The sequence below is a fragment of the Barbus barbus genome (assembly GCF_936440315.1).
Source record: "Barbus barbus genome assembly, chromosome: 2".
NCBI classification, from domain to species: Eukaryota; Metazoa; Chordata; class Actinopteri; order Cypriniformes; family Cyprinidae; genus Barbus; species Barbus barbus.
In genome coordinates this window covers 10,092,969-10,116,291 of record NC_136730.1, presented here as the reverse complement: position 1 = coordinate 10,116,291, position 23,323 = coordinate 10,092,969, and the positions used below count along the sequence as shown (strand labels likewise).

At 35.7% G+C, this 23,323-nt stretch overlaps 2 protein-coding genes across 3 annotated transcripts in view; one reads left to right on the top strand and one right to left on the bottom strand.

Moving 5' to 3' along the window:
• LOC306883558 (elongator complex protein 4-like) overlaps window positions 1-9,939 on the bottom strand; it is a 74,850-nt gene extending 64,911 nt beyond the window's left edge. Inside the window, exons 1-4 of the mRNA XM_079438896.1 lie at window positions 9,740-9,939; window positions 8,937-8,972; window positions 4,946-5,067; window positions 2,423-2,548 (exon numbers count right to left, since the gene is read on the bottom strand). Coding sequence (XP_079295022.1) covers window positions 2,423-2,548; window positions 4,946-5,067; window positions 8,937-8,972; window positions 9,740-9,908 — 453 coding nt within the window. The 5' untranslated portion in view covers window positions 9,909-9,939. The remainder of the gene's footprint in view (window positions 1-2,422; window positions 2,549-4,945; window positions 5,068-8,936; window positions 8,973-9,739) is intronic.
• A 60-nt stretch (window positions 9,940-9,999) lies between these two features.
• LOC306880777 (mitochondrial inner membrane protease subunit 1-like) lies at window positions 10,000-22,648 on the top strand. Of its 2 annotated transcripts, XM_079434537.1 has the most exons (6): window positions 10,000-10,099; window positions 18,360-18,484; window positions 18,581-18,669; window positions 18,782-18,908; window positions 21,688-21,798; window positions 22,512-22,648. In XM_079434537.1, the coding sequence occupies exons 2-6, from the start codon at window positions 18,380-18,382 to the stop codon at window positions 22,572-22,574; spliced, it is 495 nt and encodes a 164-aa protein (XP_079290663.1). In that variant the 5' UTR covers window positions 10,000-10,099; window positions 18,360-18,379; the 3' UTR covers window positions 22,575-22,648. The 2 variants fall into 2 exon arrangements, with proteins under 2 accessions (XP_079290663.1, XP_079290662.1); XM_079434536.1 differs by lacking the exon at window positions 22,512-22,648 and having other exon boundaries at window positions 21,688-22,045.
• Window positions 22,649-23,323: the final 675 nt, after the last annotated feature.

The window sequence follows — 23,323 nt, the reverse complement described above, 5'->3', positions numbered from 1 at the left end:
AAATAAATTTAATTCCTGTGATGGCAAAGCTGAATTTTCAGAAGTGATTACTCCAGGCATTAGTGTCACATGATCCTTCATAAATCATTATAACATGCTAATATTTGGTGCTCAAGAAACATTTATTATTTGCATTTATTATCATTAATGTTGATAATTACAACATAACAGTTGTGCTGCTTAATATTTTTGTGGAAACTATTATATATATATTTTTTGAATTCTTTTATGAACCAAGTTAAAAAAACAGAACATTTTCTTTTTTTTTTTTAAATCTCATGACATTAATTTAATGCATTCTTGCTAAACAAAAGCATTAATTCCTTTAAAAAATAGATAAATTAAAAATATATATTTTTTTTATTATTTAAAATATAAATCTTACTGACCAACTTTTGAACAGTTGTGTAAATAGAGCAACATCTACGAATTGATGACCTATCATAGTGGACCATTCTTTACATAAGACAATAAAAAGAAAAGTTAAGCATATAAAAGAATCCAGCTCCAGCTTCCAGCTACCACTGATGGCTTATCCATTGTTAAACTGTAAGAAGCCCAGATGATTCGTTAAGCCATTGAGAATGTAATCACTTTCTGATGAGACTGTCCACTTGGGCTTAGGAAAGCACACTTGCACGCGGGCAGATGTTTCCTCAGGTTGTGAGGGGGTCTGGTTTTTGCTCCAGAGTTTCTAATGAGCAGAGAGGTGAGCCCCTAATCTTCTCCTGATCTGGATCAGCGACTCTTATGTGTTCCAGCACCTCCTTCGGAGATCCTCGTTTAGTGGGCCGGCCGGGTCGACCCCTTTAACGTTACGGCATGGGTTTTGACTGACTGAACTTTGATCAGGCGTCTCCATTGAGAACAAGAAACGAGGGGGGCGCTATATGTTTAGGATGCAAATCCCTTACTAGTGCTTTGTGAAGAGGACAGAGGTATGATGAAGGTTAAGGAGGGTAAGTATCCCCTCTGAGATTGGGGGGGGGAGGAAGGGGGAGAACAAAATAAGGAAAGGAGACTGAAAATATCCAATGGGAAGTAGGGGGAAAAAATGGTAGAGAATGAGCGAAAGTTGTTTGAAAATGCAGAGAGAAAGAGTGAAATATTTGGTGACTAACTAGTGTCCCCCCTAATCTCCATAGCAATCTGGATTATGGGCTGGCAGGAGGAGCTTTTTCTCAAAAAGGAAGAAAGAGGGGCGCACGGACGCCACGAAGAGGGCTGTGAAGGGATTTGGGGGTGCTGGAGGCTGCTGGTCCATTGTAAAGGGCTTGAGGTTGAATAGAAGCCCCATGCCCTCCTGTCTCCTTGGGTTTCCACCTATAACCAGCTAAGCGTGAGTAATCCACCTAAACTGTGAATGAGAGCAGCGAAAGCCCATTCACAGCGCTGGGTGGGTGGGAATTGATATATTTATTATAGGACACTATTTTTCCCACCCCCTGTTCTTAGCATGTATAAAAGTGGTTCCCCACTCCAAAAATGGGTCGCATTTCTGTTCTGATTGGGTTGTGCAGAACAAGTATAAAACAATGCTAAATACAAATAAGAAAATACAACTAATTAACCATATAATCTTGCATGGGTAGCATAGTAAAATAAAGGTTTGTCAATTTTTTTAAAAGACAGGCTAAATTCTCTCCATAGCTTTCATTGTTGATATAGAAAGTTGTGCGTCCAATCAATCACCATGGTATTCTGGCATTAAAGCTAGTTAAACAAGACGTGACATGCACGCAAAAGATTACTTCAAATCCAAATCAGTGTTATTTTAGTATCATTGATGTACAAATATAGTTTTTATTAACTTTCTGAATTAGATTGGTTTATGTTTTCACATTCATTTTAAAGTTTTAATAATTTTGCTTTGAGTTTTATGTCATTTTTATTCTTTTGTGTTATATAGTTTTTATTTAGTAGTTTTAGTTGATTTACTTTTAGTTATTTTAGTATTTCAAGTTGAACTAAACAAAAATGAGAAATGATGCCAGTTGAAATTAAATAAAATGAATGTTGACTGAAATAAAATATTAGAAAACTTGAACTTATTTTAACCAAAAAGTTTTTATTGTTTTAGTTAACTATAATAACCCTGATGTAAATTCATTAGCAATGAAGATTAATATTGTTTGTGCCAGCCACGGTGCATTTGTACAGTAAATTACTGACAAGGTAAGAATTATAATACATTTGCATTTGTTTACTGGAATAATAGTATAATAAACTTTTTTTTTTTTCTCAGTGTACGTCATCACTTGATCTTTAATATAACCCTGGGTCCTGAAGCAAAATTAGTTGAGAACCACTGCGCTACACAGTAAAAACTTTTAAGATTTTAAAATCATCATGAATATGTGAGGTTGATTTCTCAATATTTTACTGAATAAAAGGACCGACTTCCCTACAGATGGTCTTTTACCTGAATTTTGGGTTGGTTCTGGTAGCGCCAGGCGATTGTCATTGTGTCTGGATTCTGTGGGTCACATGACTGAGATTGACCCTCGTTCATGCCGGCAACATCATCCACAATTGGAGAAGGGAGTCCCTATTTAAAAAAATATGAAAAGACATAACATTACTTGATTAATTTACATACTACAACTACTAATAACAATAATTTTGAAATATATTTTAGACACAGAAGAAACTTCAAGACAAATGCTCAGAATAACATCATTGCCTTACTGTTATAACTTTTTTGCACCCACTGAAATTGAATTCTTAAATATTTATAGTTCATAAATGTAATCTTAATAAGGAAAGACTTTTTACCTGACTTTGATCTTTGGAGAAGCATTTAATATTGAAAAATATTTACCATATATTTTAAAAGTGTGTTGGTTGTATAAATTAACCAGTTATTAAATCACTATATATATTTATATTTGACAAATCAAATATATTGTCTATATTTTATCTCAAATATGTTGAGTTTGTGTGGGTATTCATGTTTTTAGAATTTTTACACTGTTTCTAGGTAGACTAAAGCTAGTTTAAGCCAGTAGCTTGGCCAAAGCTTTCAGTGAAAAGGGAAATGAATGTCAAGTGACCTGTTTTTACAAGGCCAAAATATTAATAAACACATCAAAATGGTGCTAGCACTTTAAAAGCTGTTGTTTGAACAACAGGGTTGATGCTGTCGTTAATGCCAAAAATGCCAAAATGAAGGTGGGAACTGTGTCCCTTAGGGGAATGTTCATACAGACCGTGCAATAACAAAAAAACTGAGACTGTTTCGCAAATAACAGCTCAATGCAGGAACTGTCTGAAGGGCAACAACAGGCCCTCATTAAGCTTGTGTTGACTGGGGGCCAATCAGGGGCTGGCGAGAGAGGAGCTCCTGTCCACTGTCATTAAGGTGAGACTCGTTAACGCTCACAGGTAACTCCCCGAGCTCTCGCACAGAAACATTCATGTATCAGTCTATGAAAGCTTAGATGGGGAAGGAGAAGAGAGAGAAAACACTGGCTATGTTTGGAATGGTATATTAGTGTACTGCTTAAAAGCAGACTGCACACTAGACATGACTGCTGCCTAGAGTTGTACCTTTTTAAATGCAGAACAAGAAACAGTATGCACATTTTAAACTACACTGATGCCTTACAGTCTTACTCTGTGAATAATGGAAAATAAAATATGTCTGATTAAATAATAAACCAACAAGATGTGAATGATTAAGGTGTGTCTAAATAAATAATAAATAAATAAATAAAATGTCTGGTCAAACACCAAAGATGCGAACAATGTAAAATAAATTAAATAAAATATACTACTACTACTACTAATAATAATAATAATGAAGTAAGAAAAGATGTGAATGAAAAATTGAAATAAAATGCAATAAAAATAGAATAAAATGCTTGATCAAAAATTGAAGCAAGATGATATGAATAATTTCAATATAAAAAAATAAATAAAACCAAGTCTAAACAAATAATGAAGCAAGCCAAAATGCAAATAATGTCAAAATACAATAAAATAAAAATGTCATATGAAATAATGAAGAAAGAAAAGATGTGCAATTACAGCTCATTACTTCTGGTTACTTCATTGCATAAGCAATGCAAGGTCAATTGTGACCCTGGACCACAAAACCAGTCATAAGTGTCATTTTTTTCAAAATTGAGATTTCTACATCATGTGAAAGCTCAATAAATAAGCTTTCCATCATTGATGTATGGTTTGTTAGGATAGGACAATATTTGGCCGAGATACAACTTTGAAAATATGCAATCTGAGGGTGCCAAAAAATAAAAATACTGAGAAAATTGCCTTTAAAGTTGTCTAAATTAAGTTCTTAGCTATGCATATTACTGATCAAAAATTAAGTTTTGATATATTTATGGTAGGAAATTCACTAAATATATTCATTGAACATGATCTTTACTTGAAATCCTAATGATTTTTGGCATAAAAAAAAGGATAATTTTGACCCATACAATGCATTTTTGGCTATTGCTACAAATAACCCAGTGGACTGGTTTTGTGGTCCAGGGTCACAATTTGTGCGCATTGCATTGTGGGGCAGATTTGAAATGTACAAAGCATGTACAAACTGCTATGCAGACTATACATGCAGAGAAAAAAATAATACTATGACTACTTTGACTATGGTATTCTATTCCAAACAGTTTCAAAGAGTCCTTTGTATCTACCAAAAGTAGATACAGAAATCAGACTATGGCACATCCATAATAATACATACAGACATTGTGTCATGTTCGGTCACACTGTTCCTGGCCAATGCTGAGAAAAACATTTTACTGAAAAAGACACACAGATTTCTTCAGGTATATTGTTTTGAGAGCCAGGTACTAGTTATATAACAATAATATGGCTGTAAATAATGGATTTTGATGTATTTGGAGTTCCCAGAACCAAAAAACCTGACCAACGTGTCAAACAGGCAGAGTGTGAACACTTGATTTGATTTTCTTCATACCTGCATGATTTCATCAGGGTGATCTCGGGCGGATGCCAAGAAGAGTTCATGTCCACACACAACTCCCTCCGCCAGGAAGTACTTGAGCAGCATGCGGGAGTAGCTGTCATAGTGGTCCTCCTCTGTGAACAGGAATAACCATCAATGCCACATTACCTACCCAAACACCTTGTGACAAAAGAACTGTCAGAGAGTCACTATCACATCAGATACTGTATTTATCCCAACACAGAGAACAACTAAAATAAGACTAACCTCAGATGAAATAAGAAAACAACTGTTTATTCTGGTTGCTAGTGATGCCAAAGACATTAGACGCTTTGTGATACATGCCACATGGTAAGAGGATAGTGTGATTGTAATGGATTCGGCATCCATCAGCAGCTACACTGTACCTGAAAAGTGTGAATATGACACAAAATTCCTCCTGTAGAGGAAATGTACATGTATGTCTGTTACAAAGCTGAACTGAGGATAAGAGAAAAGAACACCTGTCTTGATCTGTAAACCAGCTCTTCAATACTTTACTTAGTCTTCAACCTGTGACAAACCTCCAGTGACAGAACCAGATACAAATACGCAGACAAACGTTTGCCAATTTGATGCAGGTTTTGAGATAAACATTTTCATAGAAAAAATATTATTAGGTATTACTCACGCCTTCAAAATGTCATTACTATTACTGTGTTTTATACAGTGGCCGAGAGAGCTCAACACACTGCAAATAGAAAAAAACACCTGCAAATTAAGAAAACAACTTCATCAATTTGACAACACACGCGCTGCAAATGCTCACAACACAAACAAAGAAAAGCACTGCAAATACTCACAACACAAAGAAACGCGCTTCAAATTGATGAAGATGTTTTCTTGATTTGCTGGTGCTTTTTCTATTTGCATGTGTTTTCTGAAGTTGCAGCGTGTTGAGCTCTCTCGGCCACTGTAGGTTTTACACATTTTGTACATATTAACACCCTGAAAGCACCGAGAAGGTCTAAAATAGTTGGAGAAGGAGAAGGTTATTTGTTAACATTTCAAGTTCATTCCAGTGGCAGTTGCTTGGTTGGCAATAATCAATAATCAAACATGCTCAACTCAATTCTCCATTATATCTCAATTGAAACATTTAAAATGGATTCATTTTAGTAATTTGGTTCATCGTTTTCAAAATGATTCCTTTAAAAAATGTTTAACCGTGATTTTATGTAAACCATTTCCATAGCAATGTATACTGTACAACATAATACTATTATAAAATATAAAATAAATACAATATATAATATATATTATATATAATATAATTATGCTTAGTGCAGTTACTCTAACTGTTTTTGTATCAGAAAAAAAAAGTTCTGACTGGAAAAATTTATTATATTATGTAAATTACATAAAAGTTATCTAATAGTTACAGTAGCATTCAAAACTTTGGGGTCTGTAATATTTTTCCTTTTTAATGTTTTGGAAGTCTCTTATGCTCACCAAAGATGTTTCAAATTTATTTATGCATTCTAATTTCTGCATTGTTAAATACACTAAAAACAGAAATACTATTATTGAACTATTGCTACAATTTAAAATAACTGCTATTTAAGTCATATATTGTAAAATGTAATTCATTCCTGTGATCAAAGCTGAATTTATCATCATCATTACTCCAGTCTTCAGTGCCACACGATCCTTCAGAAATCATGCTAATATTGTAATATTATTGTCAATGTTGAAAGCAGTTTTTAATTCTTAATACTTTTGTGGAAATGACAGATTGTTGTTCCAGGAGTATCTGATGAATAGAAATCTTTTGTAACTTTATACAATTATTTACTGTCACTTTTGATCAATTTAATGCATCATTGTTGAATAAAAGTATTAATTTATTTAAAAATAAACTGCATTAACCCTGCACTTTTGATCAACATTTTGTATTAGTCTTTTTTTATTTAATTTCAAAGTAACTACCCCAATTGGTTTAGAGCTGATATAAATCACCAAAAAAAAAAAAAAAAAAGACTTCCTGTTGAGCAATGGCCAGCTCAGAAACACTCACAGACTGCTTTTTTCCCCCTCTCCAGTACAAAAACACACACATTGACAGTTTCAACCTTCCATTCTTCCTGACAGGTCTAAAGCCACTGCGTGACCTCTGAAGGATTCCTCCAACAGCAGGACAGAATGAGGCATTTCCTGTCCTCGTCCCGATTCTGCCCACAAACCTGGATCCCTCTCATATTCCATCACCAACGAAAGAAAAAAACAATTCCTCAGTTCTTCAATTTGTCATTGGAAGAACTCCCCTCTCCCTTATTGATGTGTTTCTAGGTCAGCAGGCCTTTGTGGCTTTCAGCGGTCCCGACAAAGACACCCAGATGGGCCCACTCGAGATGGGGCCTATTGTGGTGGCGTTTCTATGGCGCCTTACAAATGAAACCTGCGTGTGCTATTAGCCTAGCGGGGGTGTTTCGGGGGCAGGACGAGATGTTTTGGGGGTGCATATCTCTGCTGTAGAGACAACACGGCTCTGGCACATATCAGTCACCCAAGAGGTGGGACATCGAGAGACTTCCTATCTTTTCTGATGCAGAGAAGAGAGGGTGCTTCTTTTGGAGAGAGAATAATGGAAGCCGTATTTCAGCATGTGTGAAAGACAGTAGGAGTGTGTGTGTGTGTGTGTGTGTGCAGAGAGTGTGAGTCAGTGTCACTCAAAGCTGCAGGGGAAATTTGGGTCAACACTTCTGCCCTCCTGGTTCCATATGTTTGCCGTCTGAGTCCCACTGATTTACAATGGCACCGGTAATACAAATCGGAATTAAACGTGTAACCTCTGGGGACACTTCTATCATTTATATTAATTACTGTACAGTTGCATCAAATAATAACCGTTCAATTTGTGCATTTTTCAATATTAAAATGATTTCTTCTATAACATAATATGCAGAAAATTAAACCGATTACCTAACACAAGCACTATAAAATATTTCTGTATGTTTTAGCATCCCATCCAGTCTTACACAGCAACATGTAAATGTGGGGCGGAGCTATCTATTTAACCAACCAGTGGCAGGTGGTGTTCAGATTTTTTTTTTATTATTATTTTTTACCATTTGCTTTGGTACAACAATTGCACACTTCACTTTTAATTTAATAACATCTGAAAGAAAAAAAGATTAAATTTATTGTAAATTAGATAAAGAACACAATTTAAGCAGATCATTTCTTTTCAGTTTAGAATATCTAAACATCTACTTTTTTCATACACATGTGGGTCACGTGTTGGGGACATGAGTGACCTAGACAAGACTCGATACATCATAAAGAACCATGACCAATCCACTTTCATTGAAGTGAAAGAATGACTTCAACATGACAAAAGAATAGAAATTAGGCCAAAAAGATATAAGATCCTCATGAATATATGTAATGACAATAATGAGCCACATCAAAATGATTCACTATTCAACAACAACAACAAAAAAGATATGGCAGTCATATACTAGAGTGTAAAGTGTCAACTTTAGATACCTTATGTTCAAAAAAGAAAAAAAAATGATAAGGAGCACCAGAAACATCCTCAAAATTAACCTCTCTACTCAGGTAAACTGCAGTTAACCTTACAGAATTCCAAAAAACACAATTAGTCTGTAATCAGAGTTATCACCATATCTAATGAGCTATCAGCCTACTGAATCGTAATTTGTAGAATCAAAAGCAACTACATTATTATTTGCATCTTAAATGCAAAGATATTATATAATATACACACACTATTGCTAATTGCAAATCTGGTTAGATGCTTCTGTGTTTCATTGGGTTTGTTTTTTTTGCTGTACACTAATGAAAACATTATTTTTAGTAATCAAATATCTTACCCATATTTTTATTACCCATTATGACATGCAAAACATTGGATGAGTGCAAATAATAGCCAGAAATAATAACTTCTTCAACAACCTACTGACATTACATGACAGTATAAAGACATTGCTTCATTGCTTACCTACAAGCAGCAGAGTTCCAACTGCCAGGCCTCCACCTACAGAACAGTGCATATGTTTAAATAATGTAGTTTATCTAAACATCAACCAATATCATACACTTCAAAAGACAGAGGTATCCCCATAACTAAATCAAAAAAGGTATTATTATTAAAATGTCTAACTTTTAAACTAAATGCAATCAATATACTGTGGGTATGCTAAGCAAGGAGCTTTATTACAAACTTATATATAGAAATAGCTACAAATATAGTAATATATGCTATATAATATATATGTATACGTATACACACACACGCGCGCGCGCGCGCGCACACACACACACACACACACACACACACACACACATACATACATACATATATATATATATATAGTGTATTCTTTTTGAGTGCAGTATTTCAATTAAAGACAAACAATAATAATAATTATCATTATTATTAGTATTATTATTGAACACATAACCCTTATATCTCATGTTATTCTTTGTCACTTTTTACAATGTATACATGCCAAGATAAAGTAATCATTACCGAATCCATATCTTACAAGATTTAAAATACAAAAATATTTCATACAATATAATAATAATTATACCCTTATTAAGATTAAATAAATTGAAGGAATCAGGGCATTTCTCAGTGAGTTCTTGCATTAGAATACTTGCATACATTAAGTGTGACAGTGGTGCAGAAAAAAAAGCCTATTAAGGGGGAAGTTTTTCTAGATTTACTAATAAATATAAAGACTGTGCAAAAATATGAATATAGTGCACATCCACTTAAACCCAGTGAATTGTACTGACCAATCACGTAGTCAAGCGAGCTGACGCCAGATGATATTAAGAGCTGTCCGTTCTGTACAGACGGTCTTGTACCAGGGATAGAAACTAGTTTGCTGCGGGTTTTTTTCTGAAAACTAGTTGTGTTGCCTATGCTCGTGGATCCAGCCATGCCTCTCACGGGAGCCGCCATGTTTTTCTTGTGTTGACAGCAACGCCGGTGACGCTACAGCCAATCAGCGACTGAATTGCTGTTTTCTTAGCCAATCAGAAGGAGACTTGTTCAAAGACGATGATGCAATGGAGTTCAAGGTTGACTGCAGCTGCGTAGTGAAGGTGTGATCAAGAAATACAAATACCTCGCTGTCAGAGAACATGAATCAGGTAGGATTACTGTTCAGATGACTGTAGCGTTTATTTTAATTACATAAGATCATGTATATCCTGCTACCTGAGCCATAATAACACAAAAATCATGATGCCCTTGTACTTTAGACAAGACTTAGATCAGAGCTTCTTTCATAACCTTATTGTAAATACTGAATCTGTCATTGTAAGCGCGTTTTTTTTAAAGATCAATACATATTTTTTATTTAGCAAAGAGCATTAAACTGATCAAATATGACATTTACAGTGTTACAAAAGATTTGTATTTGAAACCAATACTGTTTGTTTTGAACTTTTGTATTCATTAAAAGCCTGAAAAATGTATATTTCTATATTTTAATAAGTATAAGCATGTTGTTTAATTTTTGCATAAAAATATATTTTATGCTGAGTGACAATGGAACATGATTTTACTCATATTTTGACATTTTATTTTCAAAATATGAGTTATTTGAAACATTAAAGTAGACATTTGCATACTTGCATTTAATATGCTTTCTGCGTATAGAAATATTTTGTCAATTTAATTTGATGTGGGCACCAAAATGGGACGTCTCGTCTTTGACCCATACCAATTTCCTTATTGTTGTGGTAGTTTCTCACGTAATAAGACATATGTAAATCAGTATTTAACATCCATATATTTACAGACTTGTAATTAATTTATAGGTGGGATAATATAATGCGTCCTTTCGTATAAGTGAGTGTCAGCTGAGTCTTATCAATGATATTTTGGCCATTCCGAAAAGTTGTTTGTACATAAAAATGTTAGATATGCTCTAAATAGGTCCATTTATTGTTGAGGTGCCCTTTAACGTTTGTCCAGAGATGCTGGTATCGCTTATGTTATTTTTATAATGTCAGCTTTATCAGCTCATATCTGATTGTTCCACACAGTGCTAATACTAACAGTCATAACATGTCAAATGTTTCCTGAGTAGCTTGTTTGGGTTTCCCCAATGTGATTCTCTCTGCCACTACAATCTGAGGTTAAGAATATAGTGGCATTGCTCAGAAGGGAAGTTAGATTGTCATCTGCGGAAGGTTTGTTTGCGTTAGTGTTGAAAGGAAAGTAATAATCTTGGAGGCCAGGACAATTATTGGGCTGTGGTTACTATTATTTGTGACTCACAGGAAGGTCATTTTACGCTCTGCTCTGAAAACTGAATTAATCTGTATTTTTTCCAATATGAAATCAAAGATATCCATAACGTAAAAACAAAACAGGCTAATTTTAAAAAGAAATCGGTGCTAGGCATTTAGCTAAAACAGAAGGCCTAACTTGGGACATCCGATAAGATCTGTTTGCCTTTCAGCTCCCTCTTGGGTTCAGACTGCAGTCAAAGGTCATTTCAATAAAGATTAGTCTATTTATGTCACGTCGTTGTTACAAAACTAGCTCAGAATCCTTTGAAATTGCTTCGCTTTTGTTCATATTTATGGGGATTGACTCTGTGATTGACTTTAATCATTATCTGCCTTTTAAAATTCATTTGATTTCCATTGGACTGTTGTAAAAATCAAGTGATGGAGAAAGGCATCCTTTATGTCATGCATGCAGACATCTGTCCTCCATCAACCAACCAGGTGCCAGCCTTGTTTTGATAGCTGCGCTGATAGCCTCCCGATTACCAAATCTCCAGGTTCTCCGATCCCTTTCACTGGACATGAAGGACCAATGAGAACAAAGAGAGCAATGCGAGGCCACCCTCAGCTGCCTTCTGCCACACAGATCGAGAACATCAGAGAGGTCCCCCCCTCCTCAGCTTCCTTCCATCTGGGTTCTCGGGGGAACGCCGTCTTAGTTAACACTATTCGAATCTATGTAATCTTCTTAAGTCCCACAGAAGCTCCCTCGAGCTCCTCATGTATGTCTAAAATCAGATGGGCTGTGATAAGAAGCTGTGAAGCAGGCCTTGGGATTGAGTTCTTCTGTTTTTCCTCAGGGTATTTTAAAGTTTAAAATGTCAACGTTTACACATAATTTAAATCCCAGTATCACCATTCAGAAACTGAAAAAAATAAAACAAACAAAAATATTTTATAGTGCAGTATATATGCAACGAGTCAAAAGTTTGAAATAAGATTTTTCAGCATATTAGAATGATTTCTGAAGGATCATGTGACACTGAAGACTGGAGTAATGATGCTTCAACTTTGCCATCACAGGAATAAATTACATTTTATAATATATTAAAATAGAAAAGCGATCCAAAAAGTGTAGCCTTGGTGCAAGAATGTAAGAAACACATGCATTTATTTTTTTTTAATATATTTAATACAATATATTTATACTATATGTTTTCAATATAACATTAAACATTATACAAAATGTTTTCTTAACCTTTTTTTTTTTTGGTACTAATTTTCATTCTGAATGTCCAGCAATCATGAACAATGGTGCTCAGAATTACAGCCTACTTTCCAGTGTCACCTGGGCTGCTGTTTATTTTCTTTGCTATTTCAGGAGGTCAGCGGAGTGTTAGCACATTAGATGGTGGCATGGAGTCATTGTGACCTTTACACAAGTGTGACATCAGTCTCAATGCCTGAATTGGTGTTTGCACACTTTGCTTTGTATAGCAGGTGTTTACGGTATATATTTAATTGTAACGGACTCTTAAAGGGATATTACTGCAATATGTATTTTACTGCAATATTTGAAACAATTTTTGACTGGTGTTAAAAATATATATAATTTGATTTCCTAAGTAATACATTTATGTGTGCAGTAGATTATCGTAATGTTATATGTGCCTAAGTGTGCACTAAAATTTCAGCCTTCGAAAATATTTGTCCGACACTGTGCAAAAAAAAAAGTTTTGAAGGCTGAAAAGTTCTTAATTATCAAGTCTCACATAATGTGTTTTGGCTGTTTTAATTTCAGTTTTGTTATTTCAGGAAAAAAAAAATTTCCAGTTCATTGTTAATAAAATGGAGACTAAGGTAGTGCGTTTTTGCATAGACTGATGGATCTGAGGATTTATATGCAGGATCCTTTGAACTATTTCACGTATTTTAATAGTTAAATACTGTTTCACAACTTTTTTTTTTACTTCACCTGCCATAATAATTCAATGACCATGTCCTCACTGTTAAAAATAAAAAAGTTGAGCCAACTTAAAATTTTAAGGCAACTAGCTTTTTGCAGATTTTTGAGTTCTCTCAATTTATTTTTGTAGGAGATTCTCAACTTTATAAACTTAAAACAACAAATTGAGAAAACTAAAAAATCTGCTGAAGTTCAATTTTTTTTTTTACGGTGCTGAGTTTAAGATGCAACAACTTGTTTTATTTTTTTCAAAGTACTTGTTGTTCTTTTTAGTTACTGTCTTACTTGTTGGCAAGTTCTCACGTGAAATGGAAAAGCATTTGCCATGTAAATATATTATAGTAATCTTAATTCAAAGTCTTGGAGCCAGATTTTAAACTGTAAATAATCTATTATCAGATTAAATGCTGCTAAAACAACATTGATGACAGCTCTGTCTCAAGAGATTTGTTCAATTTCAAAAGTTTGTTTTACATCAGATTTATAGGATTAAAAGAGCACTTTGATGCCACCTGCTTCTGAGCTCTCTGGGAACCCTTTCTCCCTTCTGTTGCATTATGGGTTTTGGAGGTCCGGGGCCACAGATGGCTCTCCAGAGATGCTCTATGTGACACTGTGTAGCAAATATATACATTGTACTGTGTAATCCTGGATTAAGGGGAGACTTGGAGTTAATTATCCAATTGTTAGATAAAATTCATTTTGGTTCTGTCACTTCCCACCCAGGGAATCATGTGGCAGATAGTGCTTGTTCCGAACACACAGGGGAATGTTCAGAAATAGAGATTTAATCTCAATTGTCTGACGGTCTGTTTGGTTTTGGCTAAACTCCATTTGATTCCAAGCAGCTGACTCACCCAGCCTCTCTCTCTCACACACACAGGGTGCCAGTGGAAAACCAGGCGGCCGCATATGGACTGTCTCTTGATATCATTCACTGGCCGTGTAATCTTATTATGCTAAATCCTTAATCCTCACCTATGCTGGACGCTCACAACAGTGAGAGTGCTGGTGATTGGACGACTAGACGTAGTTGGGGATGCTGTGTTCTCCGCCACACATTCTGCCGAGCTGGTCTGCGTTATGAACGCGACAGACAGTCTCTTGAGGTCAGGACAAGAATGAGAGAGAGCCAATCGGTTTGAAGGAAATTGATGGATAGAACTAGAGGGAAAAAAGTTCTGGATCAAAATCCTTTGTTTTTATCAGAATCTGAATGGTGTTAAATTGGACTAGTTGGCTATTGTCCAATAGTTTTATTTATAGTTCCAAGTTTTTGGTTGGCAAGATTTAATATTTTTAAAAGAAGTATCACATGCTCACCAAGGCTGTATCGATTTGATTTAAAAATACAGTAAAAACAGTAAAATTGTGAAACATTATTATAATTTAAAATAACTGTTTTCTATTTGAATATATTTTAAAATGGAATTTATGCCTGTGATGCAAAGCTACATTTTTAGCATTGTCACATGATCCTTCAGAAATCATTCTATGATGCTGATTTGGAACTCAAGAAACATTTCTTAATATTATCAACACTGAAAACAGTTGTACGGCTTAATATTTGAGTTTTTTCATGATTTTTTGATAAATTGAAAGTTCAAAAGAAAATTGAAAATCTTTTGTAACATTATAAATGGTTATACTCATACTTTCACCTATGATCAATATAATTATATTAATATTTTTTTTTTAAATCATAATGTCCCCTTTTTGTAAGTTTATATATCTTTTTTATTATTTTAAAAAGGCAGTGCTTTATTTAGTTTGCTGGCAGTGTGCTACGCTTTAGTATTTAGCAGTCTACACAGCAAAATCCTGTCAGAAGTCTTTAAACTCACCCTCCATGAATAAAGCCATTCAAACAGATAACTGATAAGCTGTTTTTTGAGAGCCTCACCTCCTGAGTGTTTTGTTTCTTAAGAAGATAAATACACCTGCAGAACCCTGTTTTGAACTTATGTGAATGCCTTCTAAAAATTTGTTAGATCAGGGCTAGGTGAACCAAAAGCAGCAAATTATACAGGGTTTCCTTAAGACCGATTAGTTACTAGTCATTCAGGCTACTGACTGCCTAGTCAAATATTTCATTTTGCTCATCCCTAGTACTGTAGCTAACGGTTACTCTATTGTACATCCCAAAAGATACTTTATAGAGGTTTATTAGGTGAGCATATATGTTATAGTTTAGGCAAAGAATCTGTGCCAGGGAAAACAGCTCAGAAACAATAGTTTTTCGTCCCACCCTGGATTTTGATAAGCAAAACAACAGCTGGCCCTTTCACTGCCTCCCTGAGATACGACTACATTCAGTCAGGCAGAAACATCCCTGGACGGAGGGGGACTTTGGGTAGAGCAGCTAACTCTCGTACACCCTGTTTGTGTTGGGGGTATCGGACGTAATTATGAGGATTTGAAGGTGTGGATTCGATGTCTGACTGGAATGGAAAGAGAGAGGAGCAGGGGACGGAGGTATGGGGTGAGGAGATGGCTGGTGGGTAATGGGATTAGGTGTAGCACTTTCCATGACACACGGAGACAGACACCTGACACTTGGCCTGGGACTGCGATGGAGGAAGTGGGGGACAGGAGGATTAATTCCGCCCCATATTGGAGATGTCATTCCCGAGGCAATAGGGGCTTTTGGGATAGGGCTCGGTTTCGTTCAGTTTCTGCATGGCTGGGTCGCCTTAATACTTTTGGTTTGTTTCAAGAGAAAAGATTGGTTTATCCTTCATTGGACATCCAGTGAAGTTGTTGTTCTGAAGACTTGTTTTCTAATTGTGCAAGAGCTTGATTTTCAGAGTTTCTTATTGGAAAGCAGTTCGAAAACTGGCAAACGTCACACCGTTGAAGTGTTGGGTTATCCTTTGAGCGGTTTCTCTGCCCAGTGAGGTTCTGAGGATGTGTACTATCTTACAAATCAACATTCTTTATTGGCATTGATGGTTCCATGAAGAATCTTTCCTTTGAACACAAGGTTCTTTGGGGAACCCAAAATGGTTCTTCTATTGCTACAAAAACCCTCTTTTGTAACCCTTATTTTCAATTGAGTAGTTCACCAAAAAAATGAAAATTTGCTCATAATGTACTCTCCCTCAGGCCATCCAAAATGTAGATGAGTTTGTTTGGAGAAAGCATTACATCACTTGCTCACCAATGGATCCTCTGCAGTGAATGGGTGCCATCAAAATTTGAGTCCAACTGATAAAAGCATCACAAGAATCCACAACTAATTACCATGACTCCAGTCCATCGATTAACATCTTGCGTAGAGAAAATCTGCATGTTTGTAATAAACAAATCCATCATTAAGAAATCTTTAACTTCAAACCATTGCTTCTGGTTAAAATAAGGAGTCCTTTATCCATAATATTGCTTTTTTCCAGTAAAGAAGTTGTCTTGTTTGAAACAGAAGCGAAATATGCACAGATCAAGCACAGTTTACAGGCGAAAACAGTTCTAAACAAATATTTAGGTGTATGTTTTTTGGGAGATTACAACAGGAGACTTTTTCAGTGGAGGAAGCTTGGATTAGGGACTGGGATTTTGGCTAGAAGTTAAAATGCCTTGATGCCTTTGTTTCTTCTAAGACTATGGTGGACTGCAGTCATGTGGATTACTTGTGGATTATTGTGATGGGTTTATCAGCTGGACTCTCATTCTGACGGCACCCATTCACTGCAGAGGATCCTTTGGTGAGCAATTGATATAATGCTAAATTTCTCCAAATCTGTTCTGATGAAGAAATTAACTCATCTACATCTTGGATGGCCTGATGTGAGTAAATATGAGGTGAACTATTCCTTTAAGAGTGTACAGACATCCAAACACAACCTTTATTGACTCACGCACGCTGCTAGCTTGATAGCCAAGGAAAAGTCAATAGTTTGAAAGAGGATGGACTGTTTATTCAGACAACGAACCACAGTTTTATCAGTTAAAGTGCTGGGGTGCGAGGACATACAAAAGACCTCATGTTCTGTTGCTATGGCCATAGCGTAACTCTCTCTTTTTTTTCAGCTTGAGGAGATGAACCTGTGCCTGCTAGCGCCATCACCTGCTCCCACAGGTGTAGATTGGGTTGTCTGAGACAGGGTCAGACGCCCAGGGGTCACTCTTTGTGTCTTGTTGATGGGTTGTAGAGGCTCCCGAGAATGAAACACCATCTCTAATGATCACTTTGGTTTCACAGTTTTAACCGTTAGCCATTAAATGTGTGAGGTGCATTTCCCCACCAACACCACCTCAGTGACAAAGTGTTTAAAACCCTCTTTCGACCCTCTGGCACAGGCCTGTGTCATCAGTTTTTGCCATTGAGTGAGATTTCCAATTGAGAATTTCCATACAGATTTAAGGTTCATTTGGGGTTGCAGTGTAGTGGTTAGAGCATGTGCTCCAGAGATGTGGTTCTCATTAAGAATGGGTTAGAACTAGTAATACAATAATTAATAAAAATGGTAATATGATGTTATATTCTAAATTCAGGGCCTTGAATCTACCATACATCCGTGTTATTTTAGTATTATTTATACTGTTATAGTAGTTATTAATATAATTTATAACTTTAGGTCTTCTGTCAGTTATTAAACAGTTATAAACCTATGTCAGTTATTTCAAATTTTTCTAAGATTGATTTAGCTTACATTTGTCATGTAATGTTTATATTTTATGTTATTTCAGCTTTATTTCAGTTGCTGAAAATGATTTTTAATATACAAGCGTATACTATTTTGTAAAACCGTTAGCATGCTAAAATCTTCTCCAAGGATGTTATGAAATACCAGTGAAAAGTGTCTGGTGGATATATCCCTATATCAATTCAACCAGCCATTCAGATGCCTTATAAGATACTCAAAGTACTATAATTTACACATGCTTAATTTTTATGCAGGTGATGATATTTTGACTAAAAATGACAAGCTCCTGTTTTTTAAAAAATAAACGTATGCATGGATGAATCTCTCACAATAAGATAAATAAGCTGCAGTATTGTATTATCCCTTTTTCATTTCCACTCCGGTAATTTCTTGTTACTCTTCCTGAAACCAGATTTAATTTTTAATTTCAGACTTCATATTCATTAACCTGTTTTAGAACTCAAACAAATCAGTACATGTGCTCAATATCACCTTTATGGCAAAATCAGTGTTGGTTGAGAATAATTGTTTTTAAATGGAGACTCTTTTTTTTTAATTTCAGCATTTCTGAAGACTGGCAGGATGTTTCGCAGTTTCTTTGTGAAGACGATTAGCTTTGTCGGTTACACTGTCCAGTATGGCTGCGTCGCTCACTGTGCCTTTGAGTATATCGGCGAATTTGTGTCGGTAAGTTTCGTGGAGCTGTTTGGTCCAAGCTTTCCCACTGACAGTAAAAGAAATACATATAAAAGTTTGTTTCTACCCACAATTCACCTACAACAGTGTTCAGGACCTTCCATGGAGCCCACCATCACTAACCACGACGTGGTTTTCTCAGAACGAGTAAGCCGCCACCTCTGTCGAATACAAAAGTGAGTATGAAATGCTTACTTTAGCTTCTATTTGACTTTTATTGATTATATAAGTCATGCAGAATCTTTGTATATCTGCTTTATTTTGACCTCACCTGTTACATTCTTCCAGAGGGGATATTGTAATAGCCAAAAGTACTTTTGATCCAAAAATGAACATTTGTAAACGAGTGATCGGCCTGGAAGGGGACAAAGTTTGCACTAGTGGACCATCTGACATCTTTAAAACACACACTTATGTGAGTACCTGCTGTACCGCACCTGGCATCAGCTTCACCTGGCATCAGCATCAACCCATAGACAATTTCTGAAGTCCTTTACTATATATTTTTTTGTATTAATCATTGTGTTTACTCTCAAGGTGTATGCATTTGAATTTCACATGCTTTCACCTTCGTTGGGTAAAACGTTTACCTTATGGCAACAACAAATGCTTGTTTCTCAGTTATTATTGGTCCAGAGAGAGCATAGCCACCCTGTCACTGAAATAGCTGTTATTGCTTTTTTTGTATCACTTGTTTTTTTCACCTTGACTATGTGCGGTTCTGGCCTGTAATTTTTCCCGAAGCTGTTAGTGTTAGTGCCAGATGAGTAGAGCAAGTGATGAAGAGAAAGGAGAGAATGAAATGCCTGTCACTGCAGTCATTTAAGGTAAAGAAATACAAATCCTCAGGTGAACAAGAACCCAAGATTGTAGAAGTTTGCTCACTGTCGGTACTAGCTATATCCTAAACCGATTGCAATGTCAGAATTGCAAAATAATTAAGGCCGCAGTATACTGATGCAGTCTCTTTCTACTCTTAAAATGTATGAAAAGTGATTCAAGTATGAAATCTTAAAATGCTAATCTAATTCAATAGCGATGGTGTCATAGCAGTATTAACATACTGAACATACGGTAACTGCTCTTCCTTCTTGCATTTAATTGTGTACTCTATTGATTTCTCTAATGCTCATTTTGTTTATACTTGTTTGTAGCTGATAGAAAATGTGACATGTTTTCTATAATTTAAGTAATGCTAATGTAAGTCAGATTTGTAACTTTGTGGTATCTAATAACATTGAAATATCAATGTTTCATAAACATTTTTTGAAAAGAAAGAAACATACTTGCCAAGACAAAAGATAATCAAGATAATCACTTGCCAAGATAACTAATCTTTAGCATGACAGGGTAATTAGTTTGTTCCTATTTGTAAAATGCCTTTGAGTAATTAAAGTATTTGTCAATCAAAGATAGAACATTAATAACTGGCTGTGATATCTTAGGCAACTGTTTTTCACTGCATGTCTCCAAAACACAACATGTTCCTGGGAAAATGTGTGATAGTTCAATACAGTGCTGCAGGAACTAATCCTAAAACTTGCATTAGTTTGCGTGTCTGTGAACGTCTGCAGGTTACATCATTCTGAAGTCAATGGGTTTGTTGTTGTTTTTTTGACTCATGATTTTATGCTTTAACGTGTCTTGAAAAGGTGGTTACTAACTAGTTGCTAGATAGACGACAGAATTTGTTGAGGAGGCTGAACAGTCAAACTTATCTACTCACCATATTTACAACCTCGTTGCATGCTCTTGCAAACTTTTCTAACTAATTTTTAAATTAAGATAAAAAAGTTTGGTGTTGGTTAAAGAAATGCAGCCATAGTGTAGTTTGTCCTGGTGATTGTATTTAGGTTTTAAAATTTATAAAGGTTGTGTTTATTTGTGAAGACTATCTTGAGGAACAAATCGTGTAAGAATCATAAACTTTTGTTGGTCACAGAGCATATTTTATGCAATAATCTAGTTAAACAGCTGTTTGTCGAGGGAACCAAAGCGATGCAAGCTTTCATGTTGGCATTCAAAACTACGTAATGACTTCAGGACTCTATTCACTTGACAGAAAAATAATAAATATTTGATAGCAAAGCAAAGTTTTGTTTAGATTAGCCCTATACTAGCTATAACTTGCATAATTCATTGTAGAGGTATTTTGTAGACCAGAATCTCAACAACAGTAACCATAATATGTTTCTAACATGCTTTCCATTTGTCAAAATTTGTGTCTGGTCACAGTATGGTGTGATTTCTCGTGTGCTTGGCTGACAGACAGGACAAAAGCTTCACTTCGGAACAGCAGATGATGACGGGCTGATTTATTGTGGATGGGATCAAACATATGTTTCCATGCTAATGAGAGTCGACTGCAAGACGACTCCATGCTGACATATGTGTTTATAATCATGATTCTTTTGCATTTGTCAATGATGCATTTGTTTGCAATACAGAAGGTCAGGAAAATCACTTTATGGGTCATATTTAGTCGTTCTCACACATTAGTGCATGAGACGGCTTTGTTAGATATCTAGTGTGACTAATTGAGAGTATCAAATCCTACAAGATTCTATGGAATTCTTCATAAGATTCTTTGGAATTTTACTTGATGGGGAAAAACTAACTTAAATTCTTCAGGTTGGTCAGTGCCAGATAGACATCTCCATACTGTTATGTTTATAATGACAACGTGATGTGTTGTTCACCCTCGCCTCACATATAGAGGGGGTGGAGGGGACTTAATTAGGGGCTTGACAGCCCCACTCTCCCTGTGTGATGAGATTATTCCTAATTGATGTCAGTGTGGATCAGGCTTCGCTCGGTTGCCGGCCCAGCCTGGCAGGTCTGTCCGTGGTCTAGACCCATGGAGCAGCTCACGGAGGCGTGGCTTCACCCCTCGCCGAGAGGATAAAGAGGGTGGGGGGTGTGAGGCCCCAGCGGTCAGTAAAAATGATCCCTTTCCCATCTGAGATGAGCAGTTAAGTCATGTGAACTTTCTCACTGTTAGGAACTTCTTCTTTATCCTCTAATCCAGGGAGAACCTAGGGTTTCAATACGGTGTGTTGCATATGAATGCGTTTCAAAGTGGGGCAAAGAATCATTTTAGATGAGTGTGGCTGCAATCACAATAAATTGTACTCATTTTCTCAAGTTAGCATGGTGGTTTAACATTTTGGACTTCCAATTCTGCTGTAATCTAGGTACCAAGAGGGCATGTGTGGCTGGAAGGCGATAACCTTCGGAATTCCACAGATTCCCGAAGCTATGGCCCAGTTCCCTATGCCCTGATCCAAGGACGCGTTTGCTTAAAGGTAATGAGGATACAGTCTCATTTCTTGACCTATACGCTTCCCCAAAGGCAAAACCACAAGCTTTTTGAGTTTGAACTGTTGCCCTTTTATGTAGTATTGGAGTTTTTTTTTCTCAAACAAGCAGTACAAATGATCCTTTCTTAATTTTACTTTTATTCGAAATTGCAAATAAATGAACTCAGTATAAATTAGTAAGTGTCTCAAGAACTGAGTGCCGTCTTCATTTGAAACTGTTTTCGGCTGTCGACTCGTATAGCATCATGTGCCCGTGACCCTGTAAACAGGTCTCCTCACCTTCTGTCAGGCCTTGATTGGAAAGTCAGAGGCAAATGATATGGTGGTGGAGGGTCTTACAAGGACAAGATGTTTACTCCACTTTTTTGAATTGGAAAATGTATGTATGAAGTTTAAAATAATATAATGCATAGTATGTTCATAAAATGTAGACTTTCTGAAAAGTGTACAAAAGCTGTCACTGGGGTGATACCTTTTCAAAAGCTAATAATATATGTGTACCATTTAGATGCTAATATGTGCACTTTAAGGGCTAATATATACCTTCAATATACTAATATGCATTCTCTAAGGTTAAAAATAAAAGTACAAAGGTGTACCTTTTGAAAGGATACCACCCCAGTTACAGCTTTTTTTCCTCCGAGTATAATATAAAATATATACAATTCATAATTTTTTTTGTGTTTTTTGTTTTGCAGTTGTGGCCCCCGCATAGTTTTGGCGTATTGGCTGAAAGTCCAAACGACGGGCGCATTTTATGAAGAAGCTGTGTTCATGTATAATCGCAATGTAAATTATATTTTTGCAATGTTTTCAAATAAATTCATATTCCTAATTCATGTCTGTTTCATTGTTTAGGGCAAATAAGAATTTATGATAATGAAAAAGACAATGCATCATGCCTCAAAATGCACAAATGCATCATATCAGCAACATCATGCTGCAATCAATGGTTTAAAATGTTAATGAAGAAACTGCATTAAATGCTAGGAAGATCTGGTAAGGTTTTAACACAGACTTGTTGTTTCAAATAAGTTTCACAGCATTCATCAATGCAGCAGACCCATAAGTAACACTTTTAATATTGAAATGACTTTTTTGCATATAAACATTTTCACCAAAAGTTATAAATGGAGTTTTTAAATGGGAAGGCACCCTAAAATAAGATTATATGAGAGTACCCAGACTAAATTTGAACCTTTTCAACCATTAGAAATTATAATGCTTTTAACAGATCTAACAGTAACTAACAACGTGACTTAATATTTTTTATGTGTATTTGAGTTTTATTACATATTTATTATTTAAAACCCACAATTTTTTTTTCAGAATAATGTTTCCATATTGTTTAGAAATGCAGATTAGTGGTATAAACACATTTCCAGACATACTACGCTATGTTGGCATTGTCCTGTTGTAGAATTTAATCACAAGGAGCAGCATTTTTGGTACAGATAGCACTTCCACTTGAAAAAAGCCACCATTTGTTTTGTTTTTTCTATTTATTAAT